Genomic DNA, 18,880 nt, shown 5'->3' with positions numbered 1-18,880 from the left:
GTTATTTACAGTCCTATAATACTCATTAATTGGATGTGTTGCATCATTTGGAGGTGTTTTTAAGTTTCGACGTGGGCCGGAAGTGCACTGCTTCCTCTTCACGCACATTTATTTCCGAGAATCGACATTTCATTTCCGATTAAATATCGAATTTGTGCTCCCGTTAAATGAAACCTTTAAATCAGCTGGTGATGTATAAACTAAAGAATATCGTAAATGATATTTCTCATAAAGAATGACATGATGTCCGCAGTGGTGGAAAGTATTTTTACTCGAGTACAAATTTGTGGCATTTGTACTTTAATTGAGTATTTTCCTTTTCATGCAACTCTATTCTTTTTCTCCACTAAATCTCAGAGGTAAATCTTCTGTTTTCTTTACTTGCCTATATTTGTCTGACAGCTTTAAGATTACAGTTTTTCATCCTCTTTCCTGACCTCTAAAAAACATGGAACTATAAATTTATTGATTTTAAATTATAATTTTTCTGATAAACTGAAGGATTAAATGTTTCTTTATGAGTTGGAAATATTCAGTTACATTTTAGGCTAAATAAACATTTTTAAACTCTCTTGAAATCACCACAAAAAAAAGGTGTATTTCTGAGCTTTTTTAAATCAGTTTAAAATCAGCACAATCTTAAATAATACATCAATAAAATGCACATGAATGCAGCGGTAATATTAAACATCATATAAAACAGTAAAACACTGACAGGGAGTGTTAACTGCACAATTCACAGTGTGTACATTTACTTTTCATACTTCTAGTAGCTGCAGACTTTTACTGAAGTCAAGTTTTGAATGCAGGACTTTAACTTGAATGCAGATCTCCCCTTCCCCCCCCCACACACACACAAACAAAAGAAATGTCAACCAAATTGAATTAAAATGAACTAATCCCCAGTATTTCCATGTAACCTGAGCTGCAGTAACACATCCTGGTTTTTGTTATCATTTGCAGAAGCAGAGAACGACAGTTTCAGCTCGTTTCCTCTTCGTCTGCCTCCCACACTCAAATGGCTTTTTATTTTATTTTCTGATGAAGCAGAAATACCTGTTTGTGTGGTGACACTTATCTGGATGAAGAGTGAGATTATGTGATAAATGTGAAGATCTGTCAGCTGTCTAAAAAGATTCCTTCATTTGGCCTCTTTACTGCTGCTGAGCTGGAATGTCACACCTGCATTCATTGTGTTTTTCTGACCACAAGGAGACCACAGCAGTTATCTCAGTGTTGTTAGCTGAAGTCACTCCTTCTTCTTAGTTTTCTGGAGGTCCATCTGAAAATAATCCCTCATTCATTAGAAAAGAAGATTCAAGAAGACCTGTTTTTGGGGGCGTGTCTGTTTGATTGACAGGCCTGTGGTGCAGTCAGGTTACAGCTATCGGTGGGCGGGACGTAGTATCGTCAGGTTTCCGATCAGATCGGTCAGATCCACCTCTGGCTCCTCCCCCAGCTCGTCCAAATATGGTCACTTCCTGCTCCAAACCGCTCCGAACTATCAAGATGGTGACGGACAGAATCTGAACTGGAGGATTCATAACGTTCACAAACCAACGATGACATCACTGATGGATGATGACATCACTGATGTGAAAAGAAAATAAGAGCAATTGATAAATTCACCCACAGACTATATACACATGTAACACATGATATTCCCTGTGTTAAGTTTAGTCCTGTCTTTAGGTCGCTCTGGGAGTGAATGAAACACGGAAAATGTTTGCAGTTTAAAACAAGGAACTGAACTGAAATTTATTATAATTATTAAAACCACAGAAAACTTTTCCCGCCGGAGTCGGTCTGGTTAAAGAGTCAAATAAATAAAGCTCCTCAAAAGCAGTGAGCAAAAATCCACCAAATGAGATTCTTCAGTGTTGCAGCTCATATGTCTTCTGAAGATTGATCTCATGACGTGCACGAGAGCGCCTCTCTGGTGAACGACAGTATTACAGGTGGGAGTTAACCCTTTAGTTGCTGTTAAAACTAACGTGGGTTACACACAAAAAACAAAACAAATAAAATGACTTATTAACTGCACTTATCTAACAGCTTTAGTTACTTTTCAGAAGAGGATATGAACCAATGGATGAAATAAGAAGCTTTAGAAACATACAGCACGTTGTTAAATATGAAACCATTAGTTTCCTGTCTGTCCTCTGATGTCTCAAACTGAAGTGCTGCTTTATGAAGCTATTTCTGTGTTTTTATTGTGCAAGAAAAAAAAGACGTTTTAAAAGCAAATTTCTTGCACTACGTTGTGTTGTCTCCACCTGCTGGTGGTAAGAAGGTACTACACACCAGCACCACCAGCAAACATCCTGCAAACAGGTTATTTTAAACAGGTGCTGCACTCATGATAATATGCTTCATGTTTCAGGTCCAGATGTCCTCGTTGTTGTCCCAGAGGGGAGTGAAGCCATCTTACCCTGTTCTCCCACCAACAAGGAGAACATTGTACGAAAGCTCTTCATCTGGAATAAAGATGGTCAGAAGGAGGTTTTCTTCTACGATGCAGGAATCGACTCCACTAACAGACGTTCAGGTCAAGATGAGCAGTTCAGAGGACGAGTCTTTTATTTTCCAAACCAGCTGAAGAACAGCAACGCCTCCATCGTTATCCGACACACAACGACTGCAGACAGCGGAGACTACACCTGTTCTTTTCCACGTCTTCAACCACAAGGACAAATATTCACCGTGAAGCTCGTTGTTCGTGAGTACAATATCTTTGAAAGCATCTTAAAAAGTGGGAACAGCCGAGGTCAGATGAGGATGAACCGCTGCTGAACTCTGACTTTGAAGGTGTTTTCTGAATATGAACCAGTTGTAGCACACACAGTGCAGATGTAGAAATCAGTGACATCATCAATCAAGATTCTCCGTTGATTTCTCCTGATCTGACTGATAAAGTAGAAATCTGTGTAAAAGCAGATTGAACGTGTTCTCAGACTGAACATGAAGTCGGTGTGTTTCACTTCAACTCTGGTTTGTTCTGAGTCTCTGAGACTTCACGTCATTCATGTTTAGAGATGAGAGGAACAATGAATTCAGTTTGTGCTTCAGTTCTGATGTCAGTCTGATTTGATGTGTGCACCACCTGCTGGTCACAGAGCTGCACTACAACAACACAAACACTGGAAACTGTTTAAAGAGCTCTCAAAGCACCAAACAAAACCTCCTACTACTGTTATAATATTATTAAAAAATACAACTTATTGTTTGTTAATGACCGATGTTTGTTTACTTTATCAGATACTGCAGGTTTAAGCTCCGCCTCCTCTTCAACTATTTATTCTAGCAGCTGAAACCAACAAACCAGATGATGAGTGAGGAGCGACTGCTGATTGAAACATGATTCATTATTATGTTATTAGATGTTAACGGTGCAGGTGTTCCTAATAAAGTGGCCGCTGAGTGTTTTGTCTCTGACAGAATTCAGCTTCACAACACAAGAGGAGCTCCGACTGTTAAAGAGCCACGTTTCATATTTTACAACCTGTTTTTATACGACTTCAGTGTTTCATAGAAAAATATTGTCGACGCAACAAATTTCACATCGTTTCATTTCAAGGAATTTTATTTCTTTATTATTATTTTTCCTTTTATTTGGTATCAGAAGAATGTGATGTTAGTTGAAGTGTTGTCTGAACGTGTTCAGTGTAAATGTGCTCATGTTGTGATGGAGTCAGAAACAGTGTTTGCTGCTGTGATCAGTGACTGAATTTAGACTTCAAGCTGATTTAAAATGAGTCCGAATCAAACTGATGACATGTTTTATATTTAATTATGTTCTGATTTTATAGTCACAGATTTTTTTGTTCTGTGTTTACAGGTGCAGCTTCAAAACCCTCCATCACAATACTTGGTGAAACAGATGATGGAGTTGTGGTTCAGTGTTCAGTTCGAGGAGCTTCTCCAGAGCCTAAAGTCCAGTTGAAGAACCGTTCTGGAAACACGGTTCCTGCTGCAGAACCACAGGTCACAGAAAGAGGAGGCAGCTACGACATCATCCTCCAAACTACTGTGAAGAAGACCGACGACTATCAATGTGTAGCTACACAGGAGGAGATCAACCACCAGATATCTGCTGAGACATACGTCATTGTTCCTGATCAACAAGGTGAGTTTCCTCCTCTTCCTGTTTTCATTCTTCATTGTTTGCGTGTCATTAATTTACAGAAATCAAACTGGAACGACGTCATCTGAGTAAATTCCAGCTCCATGGACTCGAGTATTTTCCTTTTCTGTAACTTTATATTTCTCCATCAGGACGTCTCAGTATATTATGCTGAACTCTGACTTTGATGCTCTGATCTCTACATCTGAAGTGTTTATCAGTCCTGACAACTTATTCCAGTGTTTCCATACATATATTTTATTAAGTCTGTATTATTTATTAAGTCGAAAAAAATAAAATAAAAAGCTTAATCGGACTGGTACCTATTAGGCCATTGCACAGCCATAAATAAAACCCACCCAGTGGACTGATAAGACTCTTAAATAAAAGAGCTTCAATATCTGTAATTTTCTTTTTAATTTCAGGTATTGACTTGCTTCTTGTTATTGGGAACTCCCTCTCTTATGTAGAGGTGTTTTCTTATTTGTTACTGACCTTTTATGTTTTGTTACAGTCGGCGCATCGATCGGTTTCTGGTTTTCTGGAGTTGTAAGTCTTGCTGCACTTCAAGTTCTGTGTTTTGCTGCAGCGTCCATCAGACGACGCATCAAGAAACGTAAGTTTAAAGGATGAATTGTATATTTATTAATTATTTATTACCTTGAACTTTCACCTTTGACCACCAAACTCTGAGGTTCAGTCATCTGTTTAACAGATTCATGAGGTTTCAGAGGTGACTGACGTTTAAAGGATGATGCAAAATAAAGATGTTTATGGGAGCGTAATAAATTATGTTTGAGGGGAATATTTATATAATTTCATCTTCTTCTTCGCAGGTTCTCGTCGGTATGAACTGGCCCTGTCACTCACAGAACCGGGTACAGAGGATAGAAACAATATTGAAGCTGGAAGTAAGTGAACCAAAGATGTAAAATGAGGTCAAACTGCCAAATGTCCCGTCTCACGTCACCTCTTTCAGCAGCCAATCAGCTCGTAGAAAGATCTGTTACCAACGTGCCTTCAGAAAAACTAAAAGTTTAGAGGCAGCTTATGAAATGAGGTGCTGGTGTTTTTTTGTACTTGTGACTCAACTGGATAAAAGACGAGCGACTGCAGAGAAGTGAGCGGCTTCAGTCTGAGATCTGATTGAAGGTGATGAAGATTTCTACTGTTTTAGATCTGATTGAAGGTGATGAAGATTTCTACTGTTTTAGATTTTTTTTTAAAAATTTTTTTTTATTTGATACACTTTATTAATCCCCGAGGGGAAATGTCTTCACTACAGCAGGTGGTCTCTCAGAGGGGAGCTGCTGCAGCAGGCTGCCACTAGCGCGGCGCCAGGTAACCTGACCTGAGGTGCATGTTTTTGGATGATGGGAGGAAGCCGGAGAACCCGGAGAGAACCCACGCAAGCACAGGGAGAACATGCAAACTCCGCACAGAAAGGCCCAGGACCGGATTCGAACCCGGAAGCTTTTTTGCTGTGAGGTGACAGTGCTAACCACTGCACCACCGTGACGCCCAAAATTGATTGAAGGTGATGAAGATTTCTTCTGTTTTAGATCTGATTGTTCTCAACGATGCTTAGTGAGGTAGAAAAGTGGAGATACAGTCGCTCTGAATGAGTTGTGTGTTCAGAATCATGTGTGTACCAACCAAAGCTTTTTGTAATATATAATTATAATTATGTTGGAGTTTTATTTGTTTTGAAAGTTTTGTCTTTTATTTTTCATGTTGCTCTACATGTGATATCGAGCAGGTTGGCAGCTCTGTGAATGTGTGAGAACTTAAAGTGAACTGAGGATGTTCAGGTTCATGAAAAACTATTCACATGTAAAAGTGAAAAACATGGAGTTCTTTAATAAACATTATGTTCAATGAAGTATTTAAAGATTGTCGTATGAAAAGCACTTTTCCCAAGAATGTGTCTTCCCTTTTGAAAGATGACCACTTTTTAGGAAAACACTGTCTTTGTAAGAATAAATAGTTATTTTTCAGATTGTATCTTTCAAACTGTAAAATCATGTTCAGACCAAAAGGAAAGTGAATTTTTTAGCTCGTGAGTTCAGCTGCTCGAGTTCAGTTTTCACACTTGTGTGGACGCGACTTTACGTCCTTTTGAACCTTTTCATTTTCATTTATATGGAAGGACGTACATCAAATTATAGTGATTCCTACATCGCAGCAATAATTCACTTCGTGAACACACCTAAAGGGAACAAAGTAATCGATCTACTGTTGTATAAAGAAACATCAAAACTATATTGCGTGAGATGTAAAAACATGCTGCATCTGAACTGCTGAATAAAAACTAAAAGATCCTTTTATGTGACTTGTGGATGTTTGTCCAACAGAGACTAAACTGAACTGAAGTGAAGTTAACAGCATCCAAACTGCTTTTGGATGCTTGAAAAGTTTATTTCAAAACTCTCTGAAGATGCTCAGATAAACTAAATTTAGCATATTTTAGACACAAAGAATGTAATTTAAAAAGTAAATTAATATTAACGTGTAATTCAAAGTACTTTTAATGTTTAAATTTTGGGCGCAGTTTGACTTTTCAGGTCACACAATCTGTGTTGATCATTAAACATCAAAATACATTAACACAAGAACTGGAATGATCACGTTTAATAGTGGATTATTATATTGATGCATGAATTAATATGCAATTATTTTATTAATTTATCTGATTTATATTTATATTATTTATTTTAATCTACAACAGCACCTCTGATAGTTTATGAATATTTGTGTTTGAGTCTGGAGTGTAATGTGCCTTCAAACTGCTGAACTACCAAGTCTTTTTTTAAATATGTCGTCCGAAATATAAAAATAAGTCATACATGTTGACCAAAATATGATGAAAAAGTCATACTATAGGAACATGCAAATTCCACATAGAATGGACCAGCCGGGTATCGAACCCACAACCTTTATAATGTGAGAAGAAAACACTGACAACTGCACCATTATGTTGAACGGAAGTCATACTTATACCATGTCGTCAGAAATGGCACAAAAAAGTCATGTCGTCCGAAATATGATTTTTTTTTAAATCATATTTTAGACGACACGCTATCGTGTGACCTTTTTTGTCATATTTTAGACGACACGCTATCGTGTGACCTTTTTTGTCATATTTGGGACGACACGCTATCGTGTGACCTTTTTTGTCATATTTTAGACGACATGACTCAAAGTCCTAATAAACGTCAATATTTGTATGTCGTCCAAAATGTCATGCAAATATAATGATATGGTTTTCTGTTGACGATACTCATCCGGATATACTTTGGGAAACCTACAAACCTAAAGGATCACTGATGAATATCACTGATAGACAGCAGTATGTCTGTATTAATGAAGTCAGGCTCCACATCCGTAATACTTCGTCACTATGATAATCATTAAGTGGCTCATTCCTGGAGCTGAATATCTTATCCTGCAACTAAATAAAACATACGACTTACTTCTGGAGGACCACGTCTCTCCTCATCGTCCAGTTCTGTCTCTGTTTCTGGTTCTGCCTTCTCATTTGAGCCTCCTGCATCTTCTTCCTCTTCTTCGTCATCATCATCTTTCACACTGCACGTACATAAAGATTATGCAGAAACATTCAAGTGTGTTCTTCAGTTTGATCATAAGCATTAAATTTCAGGACATAAAATGAGGCAGAAATGATGTGAAATGATGAATCTGATCAATAGAGTCAATAAAACATTATTGTTTAATGTTTGTCATTAATCATGAATCCACAACACAGCAGTTTGTTTAGTGAGTAGGAAAAACGTGAGTATTTACATCTACCGTCGCACACGTCACAGTTCCAATCCATGCTAACACAATAAAGACTTTTATATACAACAAAGACTCATTAGAATCATTATACAAAGGAATCCTGTCGCTGCCCGAATCATTGACGCAAAATACACAAAAAAACAACAAAACAAACCTGCTCAGCTGCCCTGAAATAATCTGTATAATTAGACAGAATGGACTCGTAGTGTTGTCCAGGTTTACAAACAGTTTTACATCAGAAAGTACAAGACAGTCACGATCTACATGTGTACAAGCTTTGCCCTTTATGACCTTCAGAAATACACAGAAACCAACGCGTCGCCTCTTTTTCATCCATGTACAAAAACAAACAAACAAACAAACAAACAAGTGTTCAGTGGTTTTAGTGGCGCTTCACGTCCTCTCCTCTGACGTTCCCCAGAAAAAAAACATTTGATTATTAGGATACTTCTGCTTTTTTTTTTTTTTTTTTTTTTCTATGTTAAAAAGTACCAAACTTTAGCAAAGTTCAGGCAAATTGGCTGAAAAACAAACGAGGAGAAAAAGCTCACCGGGAATCAGATCATAAAGGAGGTTTGCATAGTTCATGCTCAGCTGAAAGCTGTGATTCACTCACATTAATTTGAACACTTCTGATGACCGACTGTGACGTTTGTTTACATGAGGATTGAGAATAAAGTTTTATATACTTCAGACTTTCCATAAAAATCACCGCAAACAGTTCCCTCTTATTTCCTGATCAAATATAAATCATTTTCCTGTAAAAAGTGTATTTGTCATTGCTGTTAGATCTTCGGAAATTTACACTTCAAACAGCGAGGAGTGATTTTCAAATGCTTAATTTGTCACCATCACTCATCTTCTGACGTTAAGGCAGCGAGCAAAACATTTAGTCCCGGATTTAAAAGACTCTTAAATTAAAAGGAACCAGTACATGTTGACATGAAGACAAACTAATTTCCTTCAGTGTTTTAGTGGAAAAATGTCCTTTCAAAGTGAATATTTGTTCATAATCAGATTCTAGAAATACTTTGAGAAGGACAGTGAGGGTTTGTGAATGACATCATACTGAAACCAGCAAAATACTGAAAACCAGGAAACACTCACCGCCTGCAGAGCTTTGCTAAAATCCAACAACGTCCTGCCAACAGCAGGAAACACACACAGGAAGCAACACACTGATGAGTCGAGCAGGCAGGAAGTGAAGGAGGACAAGACATCATATTCAAATCAAAAAGAAAAGAAAAATATGTTATTGATGATGAGTGAGACTGGTATCAGTCTCAATCACTCCCTCCACCATTTGGCTGTTTTGTGATTATTGTGATCAAAATACTTATTTTCTCAAATATTTTGATGTCATTTGCTGATTTTTTTTGTATTAAAATTCAGGGAATTTTTCAGGGAATCTTTTGGGGAAAAAGATCTGATAAAGTGTCATGTAATTACTTCATAAGCATACTGCACGTCACAGAAATATTTAGTTTGTGTAGAACTGGTGGAACAACGGGGCTGAAAATAATATATACAAAACAAAGGCTAAATATTCTGTGAAAATAAGGGCTTCAAACGCTTTTTAAATAATAATAATGATTCAACAGTTGTTTTGTATCAGAATAATTTAACGTACAGTATTAATCGTTCCCACATTTCCCACAAACCCCGTCACTTCCTGTTGTTGCGGTTAGCGAGCAGCAGTTTGTTTTGATGGTGAGAGGAGAAGGGGGCGGAGCCTCGATGACTCGAAATGACCAGTTCTTTTTGTTAATGAAGGCAGTTTTGTTTGGAAAAGTTTACTTTGTGCCCAAATACCCGAAGCTGAACTTCTGCTGACGACATTTTTTGCGAAGAAATTGCAGGAATTTTTGCAGTTTCGAGCTGCCGGAAACATCGCGCGATTGTTTGAATTCATTATTTTGATTGCGAGGTTGAAACTCCCTGCAGGGACTGAATCAGTTTTTTTAAACAAAAATCCTTTTAAAAAGAGGTCGCTGTATTTGTTGAGGACTATTTTCTGCGGCGGATTGATCGTTACTAAATGAAAGTTTACGGCGTCTGTGGGACTGAATCATCCGGACTTCTTCTTTAACATCACGTCCTTTAAGAAGCTCTGAGACTTCAGGAAGAACAAAACTCAAACAAAGGTCACAGGTCATCGAAGCATCGAGCAGCTAAGAGCTGTTCACAGATCAGTCTGGGAGTGAAGAGCGTGATCACAGGAGGACGGCGAGCTCGCAATCTCAGCTGGTGGCTAAAAGTCAAAAGTTTCACGTTTTTAAAACCAAAAATAAAACAAATCTAATAAACCCAAACACGTTGTCCTTCACAGCAGGTTGACACGTCAAATCAAAGCTTCCAGATTTAACCTCCTCGGTGATTTGAGTCGTCAGCGTGCAGTTAGTTTGTCTCCAGTGATTCACCGCATGAACATGCAAATACAAAACCTGATTAAAAAAAGTGTACAATCAGTACAGTTCATCGCGTTCATAAAAAAAGGACAAAAAAGTGTATATTCATGATGGTTAATACGGTCTATAAACGCCATCCAAGTGATGCCTCGCACATATTTACAGCAAGAAGAACCAAAACCCTTTTTAGAAGCGTCAGCGGGATCATTTCCGTCTCGTCCAGCAGCTCACCGCCGGATCACGAAGCCATTTTTCTTGCATATTTTCTACGTTCACCTTCGATCAAAAGTACAAGGATTAAATATAAATCATATTTATATACTTTCTATATACTGTATTACATTTATCTACATACTTTGATAGTTTTGTCGGAAAATATAAATACTTTGCAGCTCCGTCGAGCCCGTCCACGATGGAAATGGCTTCTTGCTCTGTTTGCATAAAAGAAAGACGTCCAGCGGCGGCTCGCTGACGGAGGAAAGTGATGATTCATGACGATTTATGATGATTTATGATGATTTATGATGATTTATTTGTAGCTTTAAAAACCTTATTTGGCAGCTTGTTGTTCAAGGCTCACGTGGGAGAAATAATCCTCATTATTTACTTGGTTTTGGACTTTTGTTTACATCTAAATAATCCTAATCCTCAATCCAACCGTCTCTGCTGATAGACTATATCGTTTAATATTAATATATAAGTGCTAATGTTATATCTCCTCTATGTTTTGGTGCTCTGTTGTTCTGTTAAAGTGCTGCTTGTCTTAGATTCTTCAGAGTGAGGTATCGACAGAAGAATGATGTTTGATTATCAATGAAAACAAATCAATAAGCAACGTGAGCTCTGTGCACTTTCAGGATTTAGAAACGACGTCGTGACGGTGGTTTAGTGTCTGAATTCAGCGGATGCAGCGACACCACGCGGGTCTTTTGGTAAATTCTCCAGATGTTGAGGCCAAACAGCTGGTCGGCTGAGGACGCAGCGAGCGGATCACTTCAACCTTTAACAGTCTGTCAGCTGCTCTCCTCCCTCTTCAGAAGAGTTGGTGTGAAGCCTCGGCTGCCGTCCTACTCCTCGCTGACTCCTCGCTGACGTCCTACTCCTCGCTGATGCCGTCCTACTCCTCGCTGACGTCCAACTCCTCGCTGACGTCCAACTCCTCGCTGCCGTCCTACTCCTCGCTGCCGTCCTACTCCTCGCTGCCGTCCTACTCCTCGCTGACGTCCAACTCCTCGCTGCCGTCCTACTCCTCGCTGCCGTCCTACTCCTCGCTGACGTCCAACTCCTCGCTGCCGTCGTCCTACTCCTCGCTGACTCTTCACTGCCGTCCTACTCCTCGCTGACTCCTCACTGCCGTCCTACTCCTCGCTGACGTCCAACTCCTCGCTGACGTCCAACTCCTCGCTGCCGTCCTACTCCTCGCTGCCGTCCTACTCCTCGCTGCCGTCCTACTCCTCGCTGACGTCCTACTCCTCGCTGCCGTCCTACTCTGCCGACGTCCTACTCCTCGCTGCCGTCCTACTCCTCGCTGACGTCCAACTCCTCGCTGCCGTCGTCCTACTCCTCGCTGACGTCCTACTCCTCGCTGCCGTCCTACTCCTCGCTGACGCCGTGCTCCCACGCCACTTTGGCCTGCTCGTCCTTGGTGGCTGCGATGATGGGCTGGGAGATCTTGCGTGGCATCGGCCGCGGCGCCGGAGGAGCATTGGGGGGGGCGGACTGGGCGTCCTCCTCGGGGATGCAGCCCTCCCTGAGGTACGGTTTGGGGGGCAGGGCCGGGGGCTCGTGGAGGTGGTAGAGCGGCGGGTGGTGGGGGATGTAGTGCGGGTGGAAGTGGTGGTGGTAGTAGTGGTGCGGGGGGTGCGACGGCCCGTCCTGCTGCTGCAACTGTGGAGCTCCGGCGGAGGCCGAACCCGGAGCCTGGGGCTGGATTTGACCACCGGCCTGGCCCGGGGCGACACCTCCCGGGGCGGAGTGGCTGCGGCAGGGCGGGGGTTTGACGCCGTCCAGGACGTCGGGCTCGGAGACGCTGTACCTGACGGGCTGGTAGAGCGAGTCGAGGTCTTCCTGGTCGGTGGTCCAGGCCTGGCTGCCGGGGGCCGACTCCAGGGTGTCTGTTCGGCTGGCGGGGGGGTCGGAGGAGGAGGCGGGGCCACCGAAGTTGCTCTCACTGAGGGAGGAGACTCCGGAGCTGGCGCTGCCTGACAGGGTGGAGTTACTGCCATCCAGGATGGACTGCGGACTGGTGGGCGAGGCAGGTATAGGGTGCAGGGGCGACTGGAGAGGACGAGACAGAGGGAGGACACAAACACGTTAGTACAGTTATTACAATAAACACGAAGTTCAGAGTTCCTGTTGAACGCAGCACAGCGACGCACAAACAGCAAAAACAGAAACGTGGACATTGTTTTATATTTTCTCAGAATTTCTACGAGTCAGAGATCTACAAGGAGGAGATGTTCATCCGCTACGTAAATATTAAAACAATAAAAACGGAATAAAACAGCACGTTTTTATCATAGAAGGTGAGCACGAAGAGGAAAATATGAAGTCTTTGTTGTGTGAAACCAAAACGTCCACGGGGAGACGAGGAGGACAGGAAGCAGGAAAACACACATGGAGACACACAGCAGGAAGATGGTGTCAGGAAATCTCTCAGATTATGAACCTCAGCTGTGAACGAGATCGAAGATCAGAACAATGAAAAAAGATGACGCTGTATTTTGCTTTTTAGTCGTTGGGACGTTTCAATACAAACGACTCTTTTCTTGTGTTTAAAGTCACGCGGAGGCTCAGATGGAGACGAACAGCACGATGTCGTGACAGACAGACAGACAGCAAGGGGTGAGGAGGAAGAGGAGGAGCAGGAGGAAGGTGAGGAGGAGGAGGGTGAGGAGGAGGAAGGTGAGGAGGAGGAGGAGGAGGGAGGGTGAGGAGGAGGAGGGTGAGGAGGAGGGTACCTTTCGTAAGGAGCGCGCGGGGAGAGCTGGAGGGAGGTCGCTGACCTGGTGGTGGAAAGCATCAAAGTGCATCGACAGGTGTTGTCCTACAGGGGGAGACACAGCAGGACTGACTGAGAGATGCTCGCACGCACACACACACACACACACACACACACACACACACACACACACACACACACACACACACACACACACACACACACACACACACACACAACTCAGACCAGAAAGGAAGAAAGGAGGACAGCAAAGAAGAAGGGAGAAGAGAGGAGAGGAGGAAGAGGAGAAGAGAGATGAGGAAGAGGAGGCGGAGGAGTGTGAGGGAGGGGAGGTGACACCCATTAAAGGAGCAGTGCGTAGATCTGGTGCCATCTAGTGGTGAGGCGTCGCTTGCAGGAGAATCTACGGTGGAAGTGAATCTGTGGTTTGTCCCTTCTGAGATATTAACAGCTCATTCTACGTCCAGCAATGAAAACATCAATATAACAATGAGATTCCCTTTCTGATGATAAATCTCCTGAATTCTTCAGACTGAACTTTTAAATTCCAGGTATTTTTTTGGAGTATTTTTTTGAGCTGTTCCACTTTTGAATGTCGAAAATGTTTCTTCATCACTGAAGGTCCATCGAGGGGAAATGATCTTCGGCTATAAACGCGGTGACGCGTCACATTGTTCCTGCTACGGACTCGTCCCGACACATCAACATTAAATAAACACAAATAAATACAAATAAATACGAAAAGGTCTAGAAAAGTGTAATAAAGGTCCAATAACAAAAGCAGACAACAACAACAGGAACATTTCTGACAGGAAAATAAACAACAACATCCCAACACCTGCAAAATTACACAACAACAAAGCCTCCCCCTCCTCCCCCCGAACAAACAAACACAAACATGCGCGCAGCGGACGCGTCGTACCATGCGGCAGGTTGCGCGGGGGGACGGGAGGCGCCATGACGCTGCCGACGTGGGCGGACAGGAAGGGGAGGGGCTCTCTGGTGCCGCTGTCCAGACTCCAGCTGCTCGGGGTGGTGAGGACTGGAGGGGAGGAAACGCAGGACGGTGAGGAAGACGAGCGGAGACGAAGAGGAAGAAGGAGAAGAAGTTCACGCCTACCTTTCTCGGCCACGGAGAGGTTGGGGTCGCTGCAGGGTTTACACGGACCGATCACCTGGTGGAACAACGCCCGCTGGAAGTTGGTTGGCTGAAAACGGAGACTTCAAGTTTATAAACCACATTAATGTGTTTCTTATACGTTTGTTTTTCTTCCGCCTGCTGTCAAGGTTCGCTTTTTATTTCAATCTTTTAGTTTCCTGTTTTACTTTGAAGTCACTCGCCTCCTGTGTCCTGGTCTACTTCACCTCTTGCCTGTCCCTCGCTGTCCTCCTCTCCCTGCTGTATTTAGTCTGTTTTGGTGTTCAGTTTTATGATCCTGTTAGTTCTTCATTTCTTCAGTGAATGTTTTTTGGCCTCTTTAGTTCTTTTTCTGGATCCAGAACCATCTGATTTACTGAGTTTTGGAATTATATTTCTTTCTGAATTTGTACTGAAATATTCAGCTCCTCCAAACTATTAAAGCTTTTGTTTGCATGAAGGCTCGTGTTTCTGTTTCCATCTGTTTATCTGGGATCAGACGAAACAATATCACAGTAAGTGTGTCAGATTAAATCAAGGAGCCATGAATCCTTGCTGTGAGACTGACAACACTACAAGTATTTCCAGAACCAATCGTCGGTCAGTTGAGTTCCTGTGTGGTCGGGGAGGAGGGGCAAGAAGCTGTCAATCATGACTAAAGGGAGGCAGTCTGCCGTGGCTGCGTACCTGCCCGTTCTCCGTGATGTTGGTGTACATGGCGCTGCTCGGCCTCTCTCTGTGCGGCGGCAGCAGCATCAGCATCTCTCGGTTGTGGCGGTATTTGTCCGGCAGAGACGGAGAACCGACTGCAGACGGACAGCAAACGTCGTGTGACTCAACGTGTCGGGAACACAAACCCTCCTCAGCAAACACTTTCCCATGATGCCGTGGTTTCACACTCTATCCTCACTGCTCACCTCTGATGGTGGAGGGGGCGGAGTTCATCATCTGAGAGGGCGCGGAGTGGGTGGAGCTAAGACTGGAGGAGGACGGACTCGCCTGCAGAGACAAAGTTATCATATAAAGTCATTATTTTAATATCTTTTATTTTGAAATCTCAGCAACTTTATAACCAAGACTTGGTAATAAGAGCTTTCACCAACAAAACCAATGAGTTCCATTTCAGGGAGCACCTGAATCACCTGAGTCACCTGAGTCACCTGAATCACCTGAATCACCTGAATCACCTGAGTCACCTGAGTCACCTGAGTCACCTGAATCACCTGAGTCACCTGAGTCACCTGAATCACCTGAATCACCTGAGTCACCTGAATCACCTGAGTCACCTGAATCACCTGAATCACCTGAATCACCTGAATCACCTGAGTCACCTGAGTCACCTGAATCACCTGAATCACCTGAGTCACCTGAATCACCTGAGTCACCTGAGTCACCTGAATCACCTGAATCACCTGAGTCACCTGAATCACCTGAGTCACCTGAATCACCTGAATCACCTGAATCACCTGAATCACCTGAATCACCTGAATCACCTGAGTCACCTGAATCACCTGAATCACCTGAATCACCTGAGTCACCTGAATCACCTGAATCACCTGAGTCACCTGAGACACCTGAATCACCTGAATCACCTGAATCACCTGAATCACCTGAATCACCTGAATCACCTGAGTCACCTGAATCACCTGAATCACCTGAGTCACCTGAGTCACCTGAGTCACCTGAATCACCTGAATCACCTGAGTCACCTGTGCAGCTTCCTGCATCAGTTTCTATGGATTTCATTCTACAGTAAATAACAGATTCAATCTAGTTATATATATTTATGTGTTTCTTTTATTTCAGAGGTTCTTTTGGGCCTAAAATCCCTCGTGTTGTGTTGGAGTATTTGTTCTTCAAATTCGTTGAAGCCTCAACGATGACACTAAAAAAATTCTGATATATTCTGACAAAACAAAATGTTAGAAAAATGAATAATACGAACAGCACATGAGCGTTAGCTGGAAAAAGAGAGAACAGCGTCAATCTTGGTACATACGATGTAACTTTACATCCCTGTAACTTTCTACCTGCACAGAGTTCATAGTCATTACACAGCTGGTATTTCCTGTTTCCTGTAGTTTCCGTCCTCTGGTGTCCTCCACTGACCTGCATGCGGTAGAAGTCCTCCGGATGCTCCACCACCATCCCGTCAGCCAGGATCAGCAGGTTGCCCACGTTCCCCGTCTCGCTGGAGGTGTGAGAGGAGAGAGAGGAGGAGGAGTTGCGAACGGGAGTCAAAACGGCAATGGGGCTGCGAGGAGGGAAAACCAAGGGAACAGAGAGGAGAGGGACAGGAGAGGAGGTGAAGAGGAGGACGGAGGAGGTGGGACAGGAAGGGAGGAAGACGTGCAGAGAAAAAACAAAAACCAGGAAGAACGCAAAAATAACATCCAGAACGTGCAGGAGGTGAGAAATGAGAGTGAACGTGGAGGAGGAAGGAGAGACAGAGAGAGGAGAAGAAGAAGAAGAAGAAGAAGAAGATGGCAGACTTTCAGAAAAGTGCGATGAAGAATCCGGAGACGACATCATCACGGATCGTTAATGAGAAACACGTGGAGGCGGAGCCAGTGGGGGGAAGAAGAAGAAGATGTGTTGGTGACATCGTGTTTGTCTGGATGGATGAGTGACAGGCTGGTGTGTGTGTGTGTGTGTGTGTGTGTGTGTGTGTGTGTGTGTGTGTGTGTGTGTGTGTGTGTGTGTGTGTGTTGTGCTGACCTGTGCCGGTGCATGAGCTTGAAGCTCTCGGGGCTCATGGGGCTGTGAGAGGCCAGGATCCCTCGGGGAGCGTTGGCCTTGTCTAAACCAGGCAGACCCTGCAACGCCACATAGAAGCACTGCTCTGAATATTCACACTGCCCACACACACACACACACACACACACACACACACACACACACACACACACACACACACACACACACACACACACACACACACACACACACACACACACACACACACACACACACACACACACACACACACACAGATCTGCACTCACATGGCAGAGGCTGCTCCGCATCATCTGGAACTGGTCTATCAGCTTCTTGTGCAGGGGACGCATTTCTGGGTGCACCAGCTTCTCGTGCACGGCGAGGCCGACTCCGAGGATGTGAACCTGCGGGAGAATAAGGTCAGCGTGGTAACGGAGGGAGGTGACTTCTCCTAAAGAGGGAAGGATGAGTCACCTGCTCCTGCATCAGGTCTTTGAGCTGCGTGATCTTCTCCGTGTCTTCGGGGTGGCTGGTGATGTACTCCTTATCGAAGAAAGCCTGGAGCCCGACAAACACAACCAACACGGGATTACATCTTTTCTATTTCTATTTAGAGCAGAACATGTTGACATGATGTTCCTATTTTAACAAGGGTGAAAAGAATAAAGTAAAATAACACAAAGTGTAAATAATACATGGAAGAAAAAAGAAAAATTGTACAATAAAACAACATGGTAAATCAGCCGTCATCCATTTTCTCCTGAGAGTTTTTCTGACTTGCTATCAGCTGAATATTAAACATAAATCTGTTTTCAGGACTTTTAGGTCTCTTATCTGGATACCATGACTCAAAACTGAATGTAGTTGTTGTTTTTAAAACCTTTTCCATGATAGTTGTGATTATTTCTTTTTTATGATTACAGGAGTGAAAGCAGCTCGTTGGTGGTGATTCAACTTTTCTTCACCAGGAAACGGTTTTATTTCAGAAACTCTGCTGACGTTTAAAAAAAAAAAACCTGACGAGATCCTTCCACCCAAAGTCTGTCCAGGAAAGAGCAGATGTTCTTTCGGCTCATTTAGTCTTCATTTCTTTAATGACTCCGTGATTAAAAACAACCTGTCGGTCTGCTTTGTTCCAACACAAACCAAAGAGAATTCAGGACTTTTATTGCCGAGGGTGGATCCATCCTTCAGAGTCTGCTGGTGATGAAGGAGATAAATCTGTTTTGTTTTGTGTGTCTGACCTCTTGGTATCTGGCGATGCCTCCGTTGACGGCGGCGTCGATGACCCCGTTGAGCGTCATGCTGAGCAGGTTGATGTTGCCGTGCAGCTGCTTGTGTTGATATTGGCTGATCAGCGTCCGCAGCTCCTGGTTCTTGTTCTCCACCACCGAGATGGCGTTCTCCAACGGGCTCACCTCCACCTGCCGGCCGGGAGGGCACAGGTGAGGGTTTTACAGGCTTTTATTAAATTAGTCAAATATAAATGTCTTTCCTTCCCTCACCAGCTCTCTCTTCTCCACCTCGAACCAGCGTGAGATGCCCGGCAGCGGGTGGGTGAGGATCAGAGTCGTCCTCTCGATCCAGAGACTCTGAAACCGGCGACAGCAAACGAAAGAGGTGCATGAAGCGTTTAAACATCCGTTCATCAGACCTACGTTGATTTTTAATATTGTTTTATTATCATATTTAATAACTGCCTTCATAGTTTAAGCTGGAGTTATGCTTCA

At 43.0% G+C, this 18,880-nt stretch overlaps 2 protein-coding genes across 4 annotated transcripts in view; one reads left to right on the top strand and one right to left on the bottom strand.

Annotated features, from left to right (window-relative positions):
• The first annotated feature begins 1,606 nt into the window (after positions 1-1,606).
• Positions 1,607-6,445, top strand: LOC138630047 (butyrophilin-like protein 1). The gene is made up of 5 exons (XM_069714146.1): positions 1,607-2,719; positions 3,839-4,126; positions 4,638-4,739; positions 4,960-5,312; positions 5,661-6,445. The coding sequence occupies exons 1-4, from the start codon at positions 2,368-2,370 to the stop codon at positions 5,040-5,042; spliced, it is 825 nt and encodes a 274-aa protein (XP_069570247.1). The 5' UTR covers positions 1,607-2,367; the 3' UTR covers positions 5,043-5,312; positions 5,661-6,445.
• A 5,389-nt stretch (positions 6,446-11,834) lies between these two features.
• Positions 11,835-18,880, bottom strand: part of dock3 (dedicator of cytokinesis 3) — a 115,408-nt gene continuing 108,362 nt past the window's right edge. The window contains exons 43-54 of one of the 3 annotated variants that reach the window (XM_069714095.1): positions 18,656-18,742; positions 18,395-18,574; positions 17,625-17,708; positions 17,438-17,554; positions 17,151-17,269; positions 16,542-16,623; positions 15,350-15,431; positions 15,120-15,238; positions 14,415-14,502; positions 14,217-14,336; positions 13,293-13,405; positions 11,835-12,609 (exon numbers count right to left, since the gene is read on the bottom strand). In XM_069714095.1, coding sequence (XP_069570196.1) covers positions 11,926-12,609; positions 13,293-13,405; positions 14,217-14,336; positions 14,415-14,502; positions 15,120-15,238; positions 15,350-15,431; positions 16,542-16,623; positions 17,151-17,269; positions 17,438-17,554; positions 17,625-17,708; positions 18,395-18,574; positions 18,656-18,742 — 1,875 coding nt within the window. In that variant the 3' untranslated portion in view covers positions 11,835-11,925. The remainder of the gene's footprint in view (positions 12,610-13,292; positions 13,406-14,216; positions 14,337-14,414; positions 14,503-15,119; positions 15,239-15,349; positions 15,432-16,541; positions 16,624-17,150; positions 17,270-17,437; positions 17,555-17,624; positions 17,709-18,394; positions 18,575-18,655; positions 18,743-18,880) is intronic. The other 2 variants (XM_069714096.1, XM_069714097.1) reach the window with 2 other exon arrangements.

The sequence above is a fragment of the Brachyistius frenatus genome, unplaced genomic scaffold, assembly GCF_029030835.1.
Source record: "Brachyistius frenatus isolate BFR_SWC_R1_liver_20210118 unplaced genomic scaffold, ASM2903083v1 Contig_126, whole genome shotgun sequence".
In the NCBI taxonomy this organism is placed as follows: Eukaryota; Metazoa; Chordata; class Actinopteri; family Embiotocidae; genus Brachyistius; species Brachyistius frenatus.
The sequence above is the reverse complement of the archived record's forward strand: the minus strand, read 5'-3'. Positions and strand labels throughout refer to the sequence as shown.

Coding starts and splice junctions, on each gene's coding strand:
- LOC138630047 (XM_069714146.1), top strand. CDS start 2,368: ATGCTTCATGTTTCAGGTCCAGATGTCCTCGTTGTTGTCCCAGAGGGG. Junction 4,127..4,637: donor CATTGTTCCTGATCAACAAG/GTGAGTTTCCTC, acceptor GTTTTGTTACAG/TCGGCGCATCGATCGGTTTC. Junction 4,740..4,959: donor CAGACGACGCATCAAGAAAC/GTAAGTTTAAAG, acceptor TCTTCTTCGCAG/GTTCTCGTCGGTATGAACTG.